At 47.9% G+C, this 15,478-nt stretch overlaps 1 protein-coding gene across 1 annotated transcript in view; it reads right to left on the bottom strand.

Annotated features, from left to right (window-relative positions):
- GNB1L (G protein subunit beta 1 like) overlaps positions 1 to 15,478 on the bottom strand; it is a 44,484-nt gene that overhangs the window by 17,435 nt on the left and 11,571 nt on the right. Inside the window, exons 2-4 of the mRNA XM_082852990.1 lie at positions 8,952 to 9,036; positions 3,326 to 3,459; positions 2,828 to 2,953 (exon numbers count right to left, since the gene is read on the bottom strand). Of these exons, the coding sequence (XP_082709116.1) occupies positions 2,828 to 2,953; positions 3,326 to 3,450 (251 nt within the window). The 5' untranslated portion in view covers positions 3,451 to 3,459; positions 8,952 to 9,036. The remainder of the gene's footprint in view (positions 1 to 2,827; positions 2,954 to 3,325; positions 3,460 to 8,951; positions 9,037 to 15,478) is intronic.

Genomic DNA, 15,478 nt, shown 5'->3' with positions numbered 1-15,478 from the left:
TCGCCTGGACCCCTAACTGCTAACGCTGTACACGCGCCCAGCTGCGCCGCCACCTCCACGCTTTCCCCCACAGCGAGGGACCCTGGCACAGCCCATGTGGATCAGTGCCAGTCACAGAGAGGCGAGCTCGGGGCCCCGGGACAAACACTGGGCTGGTCAGCGCTCACCAGGCCCTTGGACTGGACGGGCCACGCCTTTCCCTGTCCCTTGTGTGTGTGTGTGTCATCCCCAGGGTGACACTTCCACGTTTGGGGAGGACAGCAAGGGGATGACACTGCACATAAGGCCGACTGCCCACCCTGATCACCTGGACAGAGGCGCCCGCCAGGTGTGTTCACTCAAAGCCCCTCCCCCTGCCGTGGGCACTTCTGGGAAAGACACTGTGACATCCGCCACCCTGGCCTCAGATGACCCAGCGCCTCCACCCACAGTGGTGCTGCCCGCCAGCCCTGCAGACGGTCATCTTCCATGTCCACAAGGCACACCCACCAGACAGCGGGCTCTCGCCTCTTCTCTCCCCTCCTCCCATCAGTCTGGACTCACACATTCCTGTGTTACTGATGGGTCATCACCCAGAGTTCTCATTGATTTTTGTGCCCTAACCATCCCAGAGTGGCCAGTGGGAGCCCCTTCAAGGACACTGGTGGCCTCCGAGCAGCCCCACCACTGGATCCGGGGGCCCCCAGCACCGGGATGCCCGGTGGGAGTCTTCTCAAGCCTCATCCACAACAGCTCCAAGTGGACAACCCAGATCTCCACCGACACAGAAAGGTGAGGAATCTGGGTACACACGTCCAGAGGAATAAGACAGAAAGTCCCACACGACACACTGCAGCCGTGCACACCCTGGCGGGTCTCGCAAACACAGAATCAGACACAAAGGAAGCTGCTCCATGTCGCTCCATTTAGGTTAAAAGAAAAAAAACATAAAATGAGTCTATGCTTTTTGGAGATGCATATTCAGACGGTAAAGCAAGCATGAGGTGGAGGGGCTGCCTCCTGAGGATGAGGACAGGCCGCTGGGTGGGCGTGGGGCGGGCAGTGGCTGCCCAGGTGTCCACCCATGACAAGATGGTCTGAAACTCGTCTTATGCACCTTCCTGTAAGTACATCACGCCTCCCAATAAAGGAAGAAGGAAACAAGCCCACCCAGGCAGCTGTAGAGGCACAGGTGCATCCTCAGGGGTACAGGTGTGGCTGGGGTGTCTGCAGAGCCCTGGCTCCCAGCTTTGTCCTCCGGCCCCTTGACATGAAAGGGCACCTTCCCCCTCAAGGGCCACTTTGGAGGCTTGACTTCCAAACACAGCTGGGCCCCGGCCTCTAGTGCAGCATCCAAGCACCTGCGTGGTCTGCGCCTGCCTAGGCGGGGGGCCCCCACAGCGCCATCCATCGTGCACATGCGCAGGGTGCCCTTGGAGTTGCCACCCTGCACAGCACCAGCCAGCTCTCCAAGGGGTGGAACTCCCGGCCTGAGGCTCCCCAAGGCCAGCCCAAGGTGCACAGAGGAGCATGAGGTCCAGAAGGGCTTACACCTCGGCTCAAATCTCAGGAGGAAGTTTCCAGCAGCCTTGTGGGGTCTTCAGACACAGCATCCACTCTAATCATCAGGGAAAGAGCAAAGCCACGTGAGGGCCCTGCAGTGAGGGGTGCGTCTGGGCAACTGGGCAGGGAAGGAGCGAGGCTCTGAGATGGATGGACAAGCACACACGCCCAGGGTACAGCCTCCAGGACTCCTGGGGCCTCAGCCACCTGCAGGGAGTGGGAGCGGCTTCAGTCCCACACAAAAGTGCTTTGAAGCCACTGGGGGCCCAAGAGGCCTTGTTTAATGGGGACTGGGCTCCACGGTGCCCAGGTGTCCAAGCTCCAAGTCTGGAGCAGGAGAGCAGGACCATCTGGGAGTCCTGGGGCAGAGGGCGCCGGGGAAAGCCCTCTTTGACTTGGCAGATTTCTGACGGGGGTGGGAGAGCTGGGACCCCTGTACAGGGGCAGATGTCAGGGCCGCCCCAGATAGCAGTCGCTCTGGCTGCCAGGTGGCCCCCGCTCCCTCCTGTCCGTGCCCTTCCCTCACCATCCCCCTCTCCAGGGGAAGGAGGGAAGCCCCCTGACTTACTCCCTCACCCACCAGCGCCCTCTTGCTGCCTCCTGGCCCACCTCCCACCTGGGGTCCCAGCCCGTCACCTCCACAGGACCCTCCCTCACTGCTACCCAGCCCCCAGACTCCCCAGTCCCAGCCCACCATGGTGTCAACACATGCAATCTCCTCTGCCAGGGGCCAGACCCCTCGCTCTGCCATCTCCCACCCACCCACACTGGCAGCCCAGAGTTCCACGACCCTGGCACCTGCACGGCCTCCCAGTCCCCCCTGGGGCAGCCGCACTGGGCAGGGAGTGGGGCCCCATCAGCCTGGGTGAGCTTTAGGTTCAGCTCTGTGCCACCCTGGCGACCAGTCCTTCCTGCCTCACAGGAAGGTGGCTCCATGGCCAGGGAGAAGGCTGCGCTGCAGAGTGGCTATGAGGACACCAGGGCCCGCGACTTGCAGGAGGGAAGTGGAGGCTCCTCCAAGTACTGGCCCCCAGCCCTCGCCCTGGGGGCCCCAGCAGGCCAGGGTGGGCTCGGACAGAGCCGTCCTAAGCGTCCATTGGGCTCTTCTCAATGGGCACCCGCCCGGAAGGCCCACACACCCGGGCTGCGCTGCCCTCAACAAGTCACCCGGTTCTGCCACTGTTGGGGTCGTTCTGGCAGCTGGGGGAGGCCTTCAGGGCCTCCCCTGGAAAGCTCACGGAACCCCCCGAAGGCCACAACCTGGCTCACTGCCACCAAGACTCACCTGAGGAGCTGGGGCCCCTGGGGCAGTGTCTGCAGCCAGGTCACACACTGGCCCCCATGGCCATCCAGGGTGGCGACCACCCTCCGTGTCTGCAGGCTCCAGATGTGCACCAGCCCACGAAGGGACCTGTTCAGAGACGCTCCAGTCAGGCTCGGGCATGGGGGGGAGCGGGCTGGACACCACGCAGCCGGTGGGTCAGGTGCTCCAGCCAGCAGCTCCCAGCTCAGGGGACAGCTCTGAACACATAACCAGGGGACACGTGCTCCTCTTACAGGGAGGGTGGCAGGGCTCTGGGCAGCCTCTTCTCTGGAGAGGTGGGGAGGCCGCCACTGACAGTGCCAGCTGCCTGGCGCCTCTAACGGAGACCGTGTCCCTGCGTCCTCCACGGGGGAGGCCCGAGGGGACAGCGCGTCGAGGGCTCTGAAAGGGCGAGTGCCCGGGTGATGGGCAGCCTGAGCCCCTTACCCCCCGACTTCACCCTGGGCCGGGGGTACTCACCCTGAGAGGAGCAGCCGGCGCCCCTGCCCCTGGGCTCCTTCGCAGAAATGCAGTGTGTGCACCGCCGACTGGGCGCCTCGGAGGACAAACTGGGGGTCTGGTGGTGGGAGCGGTGGGGTTGCCATGCTTGTCACCTGGGGACCGAGGAAGGGCGTGAATGACTCACCTGTCCTCCTTTGGGAAGGCACACGAGCATCCCTGGATGCTGCCCACCCCTGCACCCTCTGTCCCAACAGGTACTGTCCCCAGGCAAGGGCAGCAGTGCCCACACCCCCCACCAACTTGGGCAGGGTCCTCCTCATCCCAGCTGTCCACACACTGGGAGCACTCGTCCTGCCCTCTGCCCAGGCCTCGCTCCAGCTTCTCCCTCAGGGGGCCCTCCCCAACGAGCCCTCCCAGCCAAGTCAGAGGTGTATGGGGTCCACGGTCTTCGTCACATGGGCTGCAAACATGGCCCGCCGGGTCCCGGTCCTGCTCATCACAACCTCCAACTGTTACAGCCACCCAAGGAACCGTCCGGTGAGCTGCTCTAGGCCTCCCAGGCTCAGGTTCGAAGTGTTCCAGAGCCTGCACGCTGCCACCAAGGGGCAGAAGGGCCGGCACAGGTGTGTGTGTGGGCAAGGGGCGGGGCCCAGTTACCCAGCCACTCCCCTGGAGGGCTGCTCTCAGAGGACAGACCCTTCCTCAAATCACTGGTCCTGTGTGTAAGGCCTGCTGGGCCCACCCACCCCAAAGGAGAAGCTGCCAGGGCCCCCCCTGAGCCCACCCCAACCACGCCAATTTCACAGGCAGCCAGGGCCACGTATGTCTGCCTGCAGGCCCTGGGCCGGGCCGAGGGTGTAGAGGGGACGGCTAGGAGCGGACCCCCCGGGAGCTGGGGCAGCTGGGGGGGCCTCTCCTGCTGGGCTCTGGGACAGCCCCCACCCAGCCTGCACACAGCAAGGGGAAGGCGCCCACACAGCTGCCAGAGGGGGGAAGTGAAAGGGCCAGAGTGGGCCGTCGGGAAGGGGCTCCGGGGACAGAGGGACAGGCCACCCCTGCACAGGCTCCCACCGTGCAGCCCCCCAACACACACACACGTGCTCACACAGGCGCGCACGCACACACACACGCGCGCGCGCGCGCGCACACACACACACACACACACACACACACACACAGAGGCAGCACAGTGGCCCTGGGCAGCGCCAGCAGAAACCCAGCCCACACCTGCCACCTGCCTGCGGCCTGACAGGCGTTTCCACAACCTCACCGCACCAGGCTAGCTCCCAGGTGATGAAATCAAGTCCTCCTCCACTGTTTTCCCCGGACGTAGGGAATAAACCCGTCAAGTTGTTACAACAGCCGGACGCTCAGGCCAAGACGAAGCCTCGGCAATTAAGGGCTCCATCATTTCAAGCAATTAAAGTAAACACTTTATTTGAAAACTAATTAATTCTAGCTACATATTTTTCCCATGACAATACTCTATGATGACTTGATTTATGACGTCTAATTATTCTTTATTAATCTAATTGAGAATAATCGTATTATCCTATCTCCTGGCACCAGGCCGCCCGGAGCGGTGAGCACGATGGCCGCCCACCGGCCTTGCCCCCCGCTGGCCTTGCCCCCACCTCCACTGGCCTGTCATTCTCCCCCCACCCAGAGGGCAAAGGAGCCTGAAACTTAATCCATGGAGCACAACTTTGGGTTCTGCAAGACACATTCCTTTAAAAATTAAAAAGAGAGACAGTCTGACAGCCTTTCCACCATTGCTACAAATGCCCCCAGAGCCCCCCAGGCCCGGCCCACAGACGGAGGACAGCCGCAGGGTTACTCCTGTGGAGGGGGGACCCGGCCTCCCCACTACCCTGGTGTGGGAGCAGAGTGCAGCGTGGGAAGGGCCACAGAGCCTGCAGCTGGCCCTGCCCTAGGGCACCTGCTGCCCTAGGGACCTGGAGTCTCAGGTCCATGAGGGACAAAGTTTGAGCCCTCTGGAGGTGGGTAATCTCGAAGGAGTATCCCCTACAGATGAGGTCCCCGGGGCCATGGGCTCAAGTGTTAGGCTAAACCAGAACCAAAGCTGTGCTCGGAGATTCTAGAACGTCACCGCCCTCAGCTCTCAGCTCCAAATCACACCACCTTGGGGCCCCCCAACTGCAGGCCGTGCATCTCTCAGAAGGACCCCTTCAACCCAGGCCTCAGTGAATTCACAGGAAAAACCCTAAGAAATGCCGGCTCCCAGCCAACACTCGTAAAAGCAGACAAGGAGGCCCAGCCCTGCGAGGACCAGGAGCACCAGGAACCGCAGGCGCAGACCTGGACCCGAGCAGAGCGTTCAGGTCTGTGAAATATAACGCTTCACGGCTTTAAAGAAATAAAACGATGGAACTGAATGTACAAGCAGAGAGCATCACCTCTCAGATCCGGAAAATGATCCGACTGGGGAAAAGCTATTGGGAGCAGGAGATCTGCTGTGCCTACAGGTCGTTTATGAATCACAGAGGAAATGCTCCTTCATAGGGGACACCGGGCTGTCACCACTGGCACTGTCCTTGAAGCAGGCCACCCGCAGTAAACAGCCTGCATCACTCATCTCCCGAGGGCCCATCGCCGTCCACCTATGCCAGCAACGTTCGGGAACCTCCAGACATACCCACCAGGGGCCCAGACAGGACACCCAGCTCAGACTCATGGCAAAGGTCAAGGTCAAGAGAAACAGCGAGAGAAACAGCAGGGTGACTCTTCTAAATTCAGAGACTAAAGAGCATGTCGACCAAATGCAACGTGTGAACCTTGATTACATCCTGATCAGAAACAGGGGCCACAACTGGGGGAATCTGAATACAGGCTGCAGATAATATAGAATTAATATTGCTAAGTTTCTTGGGGAAAACAATGGTATTTTATGTAGAAGAGTATTCTTATTCCTAGGATACAGTATTTTAGGGATGAAATGTTATGTCTGCAATCTGTTTTCAAACGTTTCAGAAAAAAAATCCTCGACCTGTGTCTAGCTACATACAAGTACACAGGCAGAGAAGTAAAGCAAATGTGGCAAAATGCCCGCCATCGGTGAACACAAGTACTCACTACTCCACACTTGCCACAAACCCACACGGGACTTGTATCCAGAATAGATAAAGACACAGGTCAATAACATAAAGAAGCAAACACCAAACGTTAAATGAGCAAAAGACTTGAACAGATGTTTCACAAGAAACATAAATACCCAACAAACATAGGAAGAGATGTTTAACCTAATTAATAATCTTGGAAATGCCTGTTCAACCGTAGCGTGAAATAACTTCACTTCTAGCAGATTAGCCAAAAATTAAACAGCCTGGCAAATGCTGACCAAGATGTGGGGCAACTGGAGCCGTGTACCACATTGGAGGGGCCTATGTGGAACCAATCACCGTGGAAAATGATCAGGGACCACCTGGCACGCCCTATGGCCCAGCAACTCCACGCTTAAACACCCTAAAGAAACTTGCACACTTGCACACAAAGACTTGTACAAGAGTGTTCATAGCAGTATTGTGCATAATAATAAAACCCAGAAACAACCCAAATAACCATCAACTGCAGAATGGGATGCTTCTGGCACATTCATATGACAGAATACTCCACAGAACTGAAAATGAATAAACTCCAGTGTCACACAGAAGAAGTTCAAAATCATGATTTTCTTCGAAAGACATTAAGGAAGTAAAAAATGAGGCTAGAAACAAGGATAAAATAGTTGCAACATATATCTGATAAAGGACTCATACTCAGAATATGTGTCAATAAGAGAAACAAGTTAAAGTGATTCCAAAAGGCTGAAGTTAAAGATAGACAAAGGTATGTCAGGCAAACGGAAACAGTAAGAAAATAGGAGTTGAAACACTGACATCAAAGTTTAATTCTAGGGACTTCCCTGGTGGTGCAGTGGTTAAGAATCCATGTGCCAATACAGGGGACACAGGTTTGAGCCCTGGTCTGGGAAGATCCCACATGCCACGGAGCAACTAAGCTCGTGCACCACAACTACCGAAGCCCACCCGCCTACAGCCCGTGCTCCACAACAAGAGAAGCCACCGCAATGAGAAGCCCGCGCACTGCAACAAAGAGTAGCCCCCACTCGCCGCAACTGGAGAAAGCCCACGTGCAGCAACAAAGACCCAACATAGCCAAAAATAAATTAATTAATTAATTTTAAAAAAAGTTTAATTCTAGCCAAAAAGCATCAGATTTGACAAAGCCAGACACTTTCTAATACTAAGCTGCGGTTCACAATGAATGTATGAACATCTATGTACTAAGTAACAGAAACAACACCTTTATAAAGCACAAACTACAGGAGATGCAAAGAGGCACAGAAAAAAACTCACTAGTAATTGGAGAATGTAATATACTACCGTCAGTACAAGTCAGACCAAGTGACAAAATAAGTAAGGAGACAGAGACTCAACAAGGTAAACAGTATGGAACTGTAGGGAACGCCACACTCTGACAACAGACACTATACCTTCTCCTCAAGGGCACATGAATGCATTCTCTGTGATCATATACTGCGTCACAATCGAAACATCAGTAAGTTCCGCAAAGAAGAAATATTAACATTATAAACAATATTCTATGATCACAGTGCAATTAAACCAAAAAATTAACAAAATAAAAACCAAAAAGATCTTTCCAACTAAACATTTTTAAAAATTTATTAAATGACTTCTAGGTAAAAGGGGAAATACTTAAACCACGAATTTTTTAAAATGACAAAACAACATTACATACCAAGATTCATCAGATATATTTAAAGCTTTGGTCAGAAGAAAAATAAAGATTGATATCACTTATCATACAAAAATAGCAAATAAAATATTAGCAAACAAAATACAACATCAAATTAAGAACGTAATACATGCTGACCAAGTGGAATTTATCCTAGAATGCAAAGTTGGTTCAATTAGGAAATCCATTAATGTCATACATCATATTAATAGATTTATAAAGAAAAAGCATATGATTATCTCCATAGATGCTGATAAAGCCTCTGACAACATTCAATACCCATTTTTTTTTTTTTTTTTTTGCGGTACGCAGGCCTCTTACTGTTGTGGCCTTTCCTGTTGCGGAGCACAGGCTCCGGACGCACAGGCTCAGCGGCCATGGCTCACGGGCCCAGCCGTTCCGCGGCATGTGGGATCTTCCCGGACCGGGGCACGAACCCATGTCCCCTGCATCGGCCGGCGGACTCTCAACCACTGCGCCACCAGGGAAGCCCTCAATACCCATTTTTAATTAAAATACTTAAGCAAACAGAAACTGATGGGTTTCTTAAAAATGATTATAATACATACACACACACACATACACACACACAAACACACACCCTCCTTAGTTCTAAAGCCAACACATTACTTTATGAAGAAATATCAGAGGTATTTCTATTACGATCAGGATACCCACTGTCTACAATATTAGTCAACATTGTATGGGAGGTTTAAGCTTATTCAGTTAGACAAGAAAAATCAATTAGAGGCATATGAATTGGAAAAGAAGATGTTAAATTCTCTTCCAGATGACATGATGGTATACATTGAAAGCCCTAGATAATCAATGATAAAACAGATCCAAACATTAAAAGAACAGGACTTACCTGGAGGTCCAGTGGTTAAGACTCTGTGCTTCCACTGCAGGGGTCATAGGTTCAATCCCTGCTCGCGGAACTAAGATCCTGCATGCTGTGCACCATGGCCGCGGCCAAAAAACAAATAAGCAAACAAACAAATGAAAAAACAAACATTAAAGGAAAACTTCAGTGATAGTAGCAGCAAATAAAACTAGCAAAGAGAACTCAACAGGTTCCATGTACACAACCAATAACCCGTCACAGAAAATCCCACTTTCAATACCAACTAAGAAGATAAAGTACTTAACAATAAATTTTTTAACTTTTACATATCAAAAGAGATAAAAATCAAAGTATCTTTAAAACACATAAAGTCTTCAAAATTAAAGAAGGACTAAATACCAAATAGAAAATTGGGCAAAAGACATGAATAGACAATTCACAAATAAAGATATGAAAATGGCCCTTAAACATAAGAAAAGATGCTTAACCTCACTCATGGAGAAATGTAAATTAATACCACCTAAAGAGGCTTCTGGTTCTGGCCAGGATGAAGCAGGCTCACTACAGCCTCTCTCCTCTCTATCTGGCAGACTGCAACTAAAAACTCTAGACAAAATATAAACAGCAATTACTTGAAAACTCTGAAAAGTGAACAATAGGAGACAGACTTTGGAGGCAAGCAAAAACTTGGAGAATTGATCTGAATGGGCACAAGCTTCCTGCTTTTATTTTTATGTCTTGGGGCACTGCCTTGAGGGTGGGTCTAAGTTGCACTGCTGCAAGGCAGTGGTAGCTAAAACTTGGAGAGACACTTTTTCTCTGCACTGAGATTAGTTTAAGTCCTAGATTGAGTTAAAAACATAATATATAATACAAGAAATATAGTCAAAAAGCCAATAGAATCCTAGATTCTAAAAAGTTAGGGTTTGACTCCCTGATGGCCTGTGTTTCTCTTCTCTCTTGGCCCTGCCCTGAGGATGGGCCCTGGACACGGAGCTATGTGGAAGAAGTGACTCTGAGAGACCCCTGTCGTTCTGGTCAGAGGAACCATGGAGAAAGGACCCTGCCAGATCCTATGTGGGTATAAGAATGGCAGAGAGGAGAGAGCTAAAGAAAAAGATCCCTTAATTCTGTGAATGAACCCACAAAAGCCCCAGGCTCTTCTCTGAGCTGCATACATGTGGGATAGACCCAAAGCAGCACCAGCTTTAAGACCTGAACTAGGACCTAAACCACTGCCCAAGTCTCAGGCTGAACCCAGAGTGGCTGGTGAGTGGGACAGACCCAAAGCAGTGTATCAAGAGCCTTGAAAATGGAAATGAAAGTAAAACTGTAGCCCACAGAGGGTGAGACAATCTAACTGGGTTGAATGCCTGTTAACACGAAACTCAACATTCTCCAGAGGACCCAATGTAATACCCGGTCCAGGGTATGCCTAGGATACAACACAAAATTATTCAACACACAGAACCACGAAATGAGGTCAATTCTCAAAGGAAACGACAATTTACAGATGCCAACCTCAAGACAGTTCAGATGTTGGGAATATCAGATAAGGGTTTTAAAGCAGCTTTTATGATTATACTCCATGAGGCAAAGGTAAACACACTTGAAATGAATGAAAGAAAGTTCCCAGCGGAGAGAAAAATTTTTTTAAAAAAAGGAAGTTCCAGAACTAAATAATACAATATCTGAAACAAAGACATTCAATAATGGAATCAGAGATGACAAAGGAGAGAGTCAGTGACATGAAGACTGGTCAAAAGAAATTATCCAATATAAGATCAGAAAGAAAAAAGACTGGAATAAATGATTAGAGCATCAGGGACTGCAGAATAATAGAAAAAGGTCTAACATTCATGCATGGGAGTCTGAGGACAAGAGAAGGAGATGGGGTAGGAAAATTACCTGAATAAATAATGCCCGAAATGTCACGAATTTGGGAAAAGACAAAAATGTATAAATTCAAGAACTCAATGAATCATAAGCAGGATAAACTCAAAGAAAACCATACTCATGTCATAATTAAACTGCTGAAAAATAACAGCAGTAAAATCCTGACAGTAACGGCATATTACACATAGGAAATAATCATCTGTGTGAACGTGAATTTCATATCAGAAACCATGGAAGTCAGAAGACAGTGGAACATCTTTAGAGTAAACAAAAGAACTCTATATCCAGCAAATTATCTTTTGGGAATGAAGGCAAAATAAAGGCATTTTCAGGTGAAGGAAAGCCAAGAGAATTTCTTGCGGGAAGATATTCCCTAAAAGAAATATTAAAGAAGGTTCTACAGCTCAAAAGAAAGATCAGAAAGAAATGTGGAACTCCAAGAAGATAGAGGAAGAGAAATGGTAAACATAAAAGACAAATTTCCACCTCTTAAGCGAACATGTATATTGTTGGGGTTTGCAATCTGACAGCTATAACATGAAGGGGGGAGGGTAAGGGGACCCATATGGATGTAAGGCTTCTACTAACTATTGAAAACATAATATATAAGAGATACAGACAAAAAGCTAACAGAAAATTTAAACAGAGTATTTGAAAATATCCAAATAATCCAAAAGAAGGATGGAAAGAAGGGATAGAGGGCCAGAGCATCAGGAAAATGAGAAAACAAAATGGAAGACCTAAATAGAACCATAAAAATGACTACAATAAACGTAAATGCTCTCAACATGCTATTATAAGACCCAACAACTATAAGCTAATTTTTAAAAAGCCCGACTGTAAATTATCTAGAAGAAACCTACTTTAAATATAAAAACATAGAGGACCTCCCTGGTGGTCCAGTGGTTAAGACTCTATGCTCCCAGTGCAGGGGGCATGGGTTCGATCCCTGATCAGGGAAGTAAGATCCCGCATGCCACACAGAGTGGCCAAAAAATAAATAAGTAAATAAAATAAAAACATAGATAAATTGAAAGTAAAAATATAAAAGATATACTATACAAATAACAAAAAAAAAGGTGTAATGGATACATTATTATCAGAGAAAGCAGACCTCAAAACAAGGACTATTAACAGGGAGAAGAAAACACACAATGACACAAGGCATCAATTCATCAAGAAGACATGAAAGTCTTAAACACGTACTCCGCTAACAGCAGAACTTCACAACACATGAAGGAAAAACTGATGGAAATGAAAGCAGAAGTAGACAGATACATAATTACAGCTAGAGACTTAAACTCCTCCTCAGCAATCAACTCAACAAATGGCCAGAAAATAGTACAGGAGACCTAATACTATCTGTCTACTGGACTGAGGTGACATGAAGTGAACATTCCACCAACAGAACAACTCATACTTCTCAAATATACATGGAATGTTCATCAAGATAGACCATATCCTGTGTTTTAAAACAAACGTTAAGGGCTTCCCTGGCTGTGCAGTGGTTGGCAATCTGCCTGTCAATGCAGGGGACACAGATTCGAGCCCTGGTCTGGGAAGATCCCACATGCCACAGAGCAACTAGGCCTGAGCGCCACAACTACTGAGCCTGCACTCTAGGGCCTGTGAGCCACAACTACTGAAGCCCATGTGCCACAACTACTGAAGCCCATGCACCTAGAGCCCATGCTCCACAACAAGAGAGGCCACCACAATAGGAAGCCCGCGCACTGCAACGAGGAGTAGCCCCCACTCTCCACAACTAGAGAAGGCCTGTGCGCAGCAATGAAGATCCAATGCAGCCAAAAAAAAATAAAACAAAACCTTAAAAAATGTAGAGGAACCTTTGTTACTATGTGAGGTGACAGATGTTAACTGGACTGATCATGGCAATCATCTCGCAATATATACAACTATCAAATCAGTATGTTGTATACCTGAAACTAATACAATGTTATATGTCAATTATATCTCAAAAAAATGTAGAAGAACCAAAAGCGCACAATGTTCTCTGACCTTATGGATTTAACCTGGAATCAATAACAGAAAGACAACTGGAAAAATCTCCAAATATTTGGGAAACAAACAACATGCTTTTAAATAATCAATGGGCCAAAGAAGAAGTCCCAACAGAAATTGGAAAATATTTTGAACTGAATAAAAATGAAAATATAAAATAGCAAAACTTGTCAGAAGCAGCTAAAGCAGGACTTCGAGGAAATTTATAGCATCAAATGCCAAATTAGAAAAGAAGAAAGGGGGAATTCCCTGGTGGTCCACTGGTTAAGACTCCATGCCTTCACTGCAGTGGGCCTGGGTTCAATCCCTGGTTGGGGAACTAAGGTACCGCAAGCCTCATAGTGTGGCAAAAAAAATAAAAAATAAAATAAAATAAAGGTTTTCTTTAAAAAAAAGAAAGAAAGAAAGAAAGAAAGAAAAGAAGAAAAGTCTCAAATCAATGACCTAGCTTCTACCTCAAGAAACTAGAAAAAGGAGAAAAATAAGCCCAAAGCCAGGAAAAGGAAGGAAATAATAAGGTCAGAAAAGAAATAAATAAAACAAGAGAATTGTAAAACTACAGAGAAAAATCAGCAAAACCACAGATTGGATCTTTAAAAAGATCAATAAAATAGATAAATCGGTAGCTAGCCTGACAACTGAAAAAAGAGAAGAAACAAATTATAATAATGGAAGAAGGGTCATCACTACAGACACCACTAACCTTAAAAGGAGGATAAGGAAATACCATAAATAACTCAGTGCACATAAATCCAACAACTTAGATGAAATAGAAATTGAAAACCACAGACTAGGGGGTTTCTAGGTCACCTAGAAGAAATGACCTGAATAGCCCTATAGTGACTAAAGGGACTGCATTTTTAGTTAAAATCTTTGCAAAGAAAAGAAAACTCCAGCCCACATGACTTGACTGGCATATTCTACCAAACATTTAAAGAGAAAATAGCCCCAATTCTATATAATTTCTTCCAGAAAACAGAAAAAAAGGGAACATTTCCCAATTCATTTTGAGGCCAGCATGATCCTCATACCAAAAGCAGATAAAGACAGTACAAGAAAAGAAAACCACAAGCCAATATCCCTCATGAATACAGATGTAAAAATCCTCAAAAAAAAAAGTAAATCAAATCCAGCAGTATATAAAAAGAATACACTATGGGGGTTTCCCTGGTGGCCCAGTGGTTAAGAATTTGCCTGCCAATGCAGGGGACATGGTGGTGAGCCCTGGTCCGGGAAGATCCCACATGCCGCGGAGCAACTAAGCCCATGTGCCACAACTACTGAGCCTGTGCTCTAGAGCCTGCGAGCCACAACTACTGAGCCTATGTGCAACAGCTACTGAAGCCTGTATGCCTAGAGCCTGTGCTCCTCAACACGAGAAGCCAGTACAACGTGCACAATGAAAAGTAGCCCCCACTTGCCACAACTAGAGAAAGTCCGTGCGCAGCAACGAAGACCTAATGCAGCCAAAAATAAAATAAATAAGTTAAAAAAAAATACACTATGACCAACTAGAGTTTACTTCAGGAACACAAAGCAGATTCAATATTCCAAAATCAATAGAGATAACTCCATCACATTAACACACTAAAGAAGAAAAAACACAAGACCATATCAGCTACACTGATACAGAAAAGGCATCCAGCAAAGTTCAACATCCATTCACGATTTTTAAAAACTATCAGTAAGCATGATCCACAATAGAAAAACGGATAAATTTCATTTCAAGAAAATTAGAAACTTCTGCTCTTTGAAAAATGGTGTTAAGAAAATGAAAAGACAAACTACAGACTGGGAGAAAATATTTGTAAATCATGCATCCACAGTATATAAAGAATCCTCAAAATTCATCAGGAAAGCAAAGAAAAAGTAAATAAAAACAGAAGTAAATTTTAAAAGAAAGGGCAAAAGATGTGAATAAACACTATAGCCAAGAAGATATGCAAATGCCAAATTAGGACCTGAAAACATACTCACCAGCTTTGGTCATCAGGGAAACGCAAACGAAAGTCACAGTCACCTGTACTACACGCTTATGGGAGCGGCCCACATTAAAGACTGACCACACCCCTGGCCGCTGGGAAGCACGTGAAGCAGAAGAACTCTCCTATGAACATACTGGTACAATGGCTTTGGAATAAAGCGTGGCTGTTTCTCCAAAAAAAGTCCCAAACTGGAAACAATCCAAACATCCATCAAGGCTGAACAAACGGTGGTATACCCATACTCAACAACAAAGGGGCACTGATCACGCCTCCCCACGAATCAACCTCAAAATCATATATCTACTAAAAGCAGCCAGAAAAAAAGAGTAAATATTCTATTCTATTTACATAAACTTCTAAAAAGTGCAAACTACCCAGTAGCGACAGGAAACAGATGAGTGGCTCCTGGGGAGGGGCGCTGCAGGGAGTGGGGAGAGGCCTTACAAAGGTCGAAGGTTGGGAGGAAACCCTAGGGATTCCCTAAGGACAGCAGGCACATTCATGTCTTGGGTATGGTGATGCTTACACAGGTGTTGGAACTTATCAAATTATCCACTTTAAATATGTGCACGTTTTAGTATATCAGTAATATTTAAAAAAACTCAACAGCAACTAAACAAAAGATCTGAACAGACGACACTTCACCTA

The sequence above is a fragment of the Leucopleurus acutus genome (assembly GCF_964270905.1).
Source record: "Leucopleurus acutus genome assembly, chromosome: 13".
NCBI classification, from domain to species: Eukaryota; Metazoa; Chordata; class Mammalia; order Artiodactyla; family Delphinidae; genus Leucopleurus; species Leucopleurus acutus.
The sequence above is the reverse complement of the archived record's forward strand: the minus strand, read 5'-3'. Positions and strand labels throughout refer to the sequence as shown.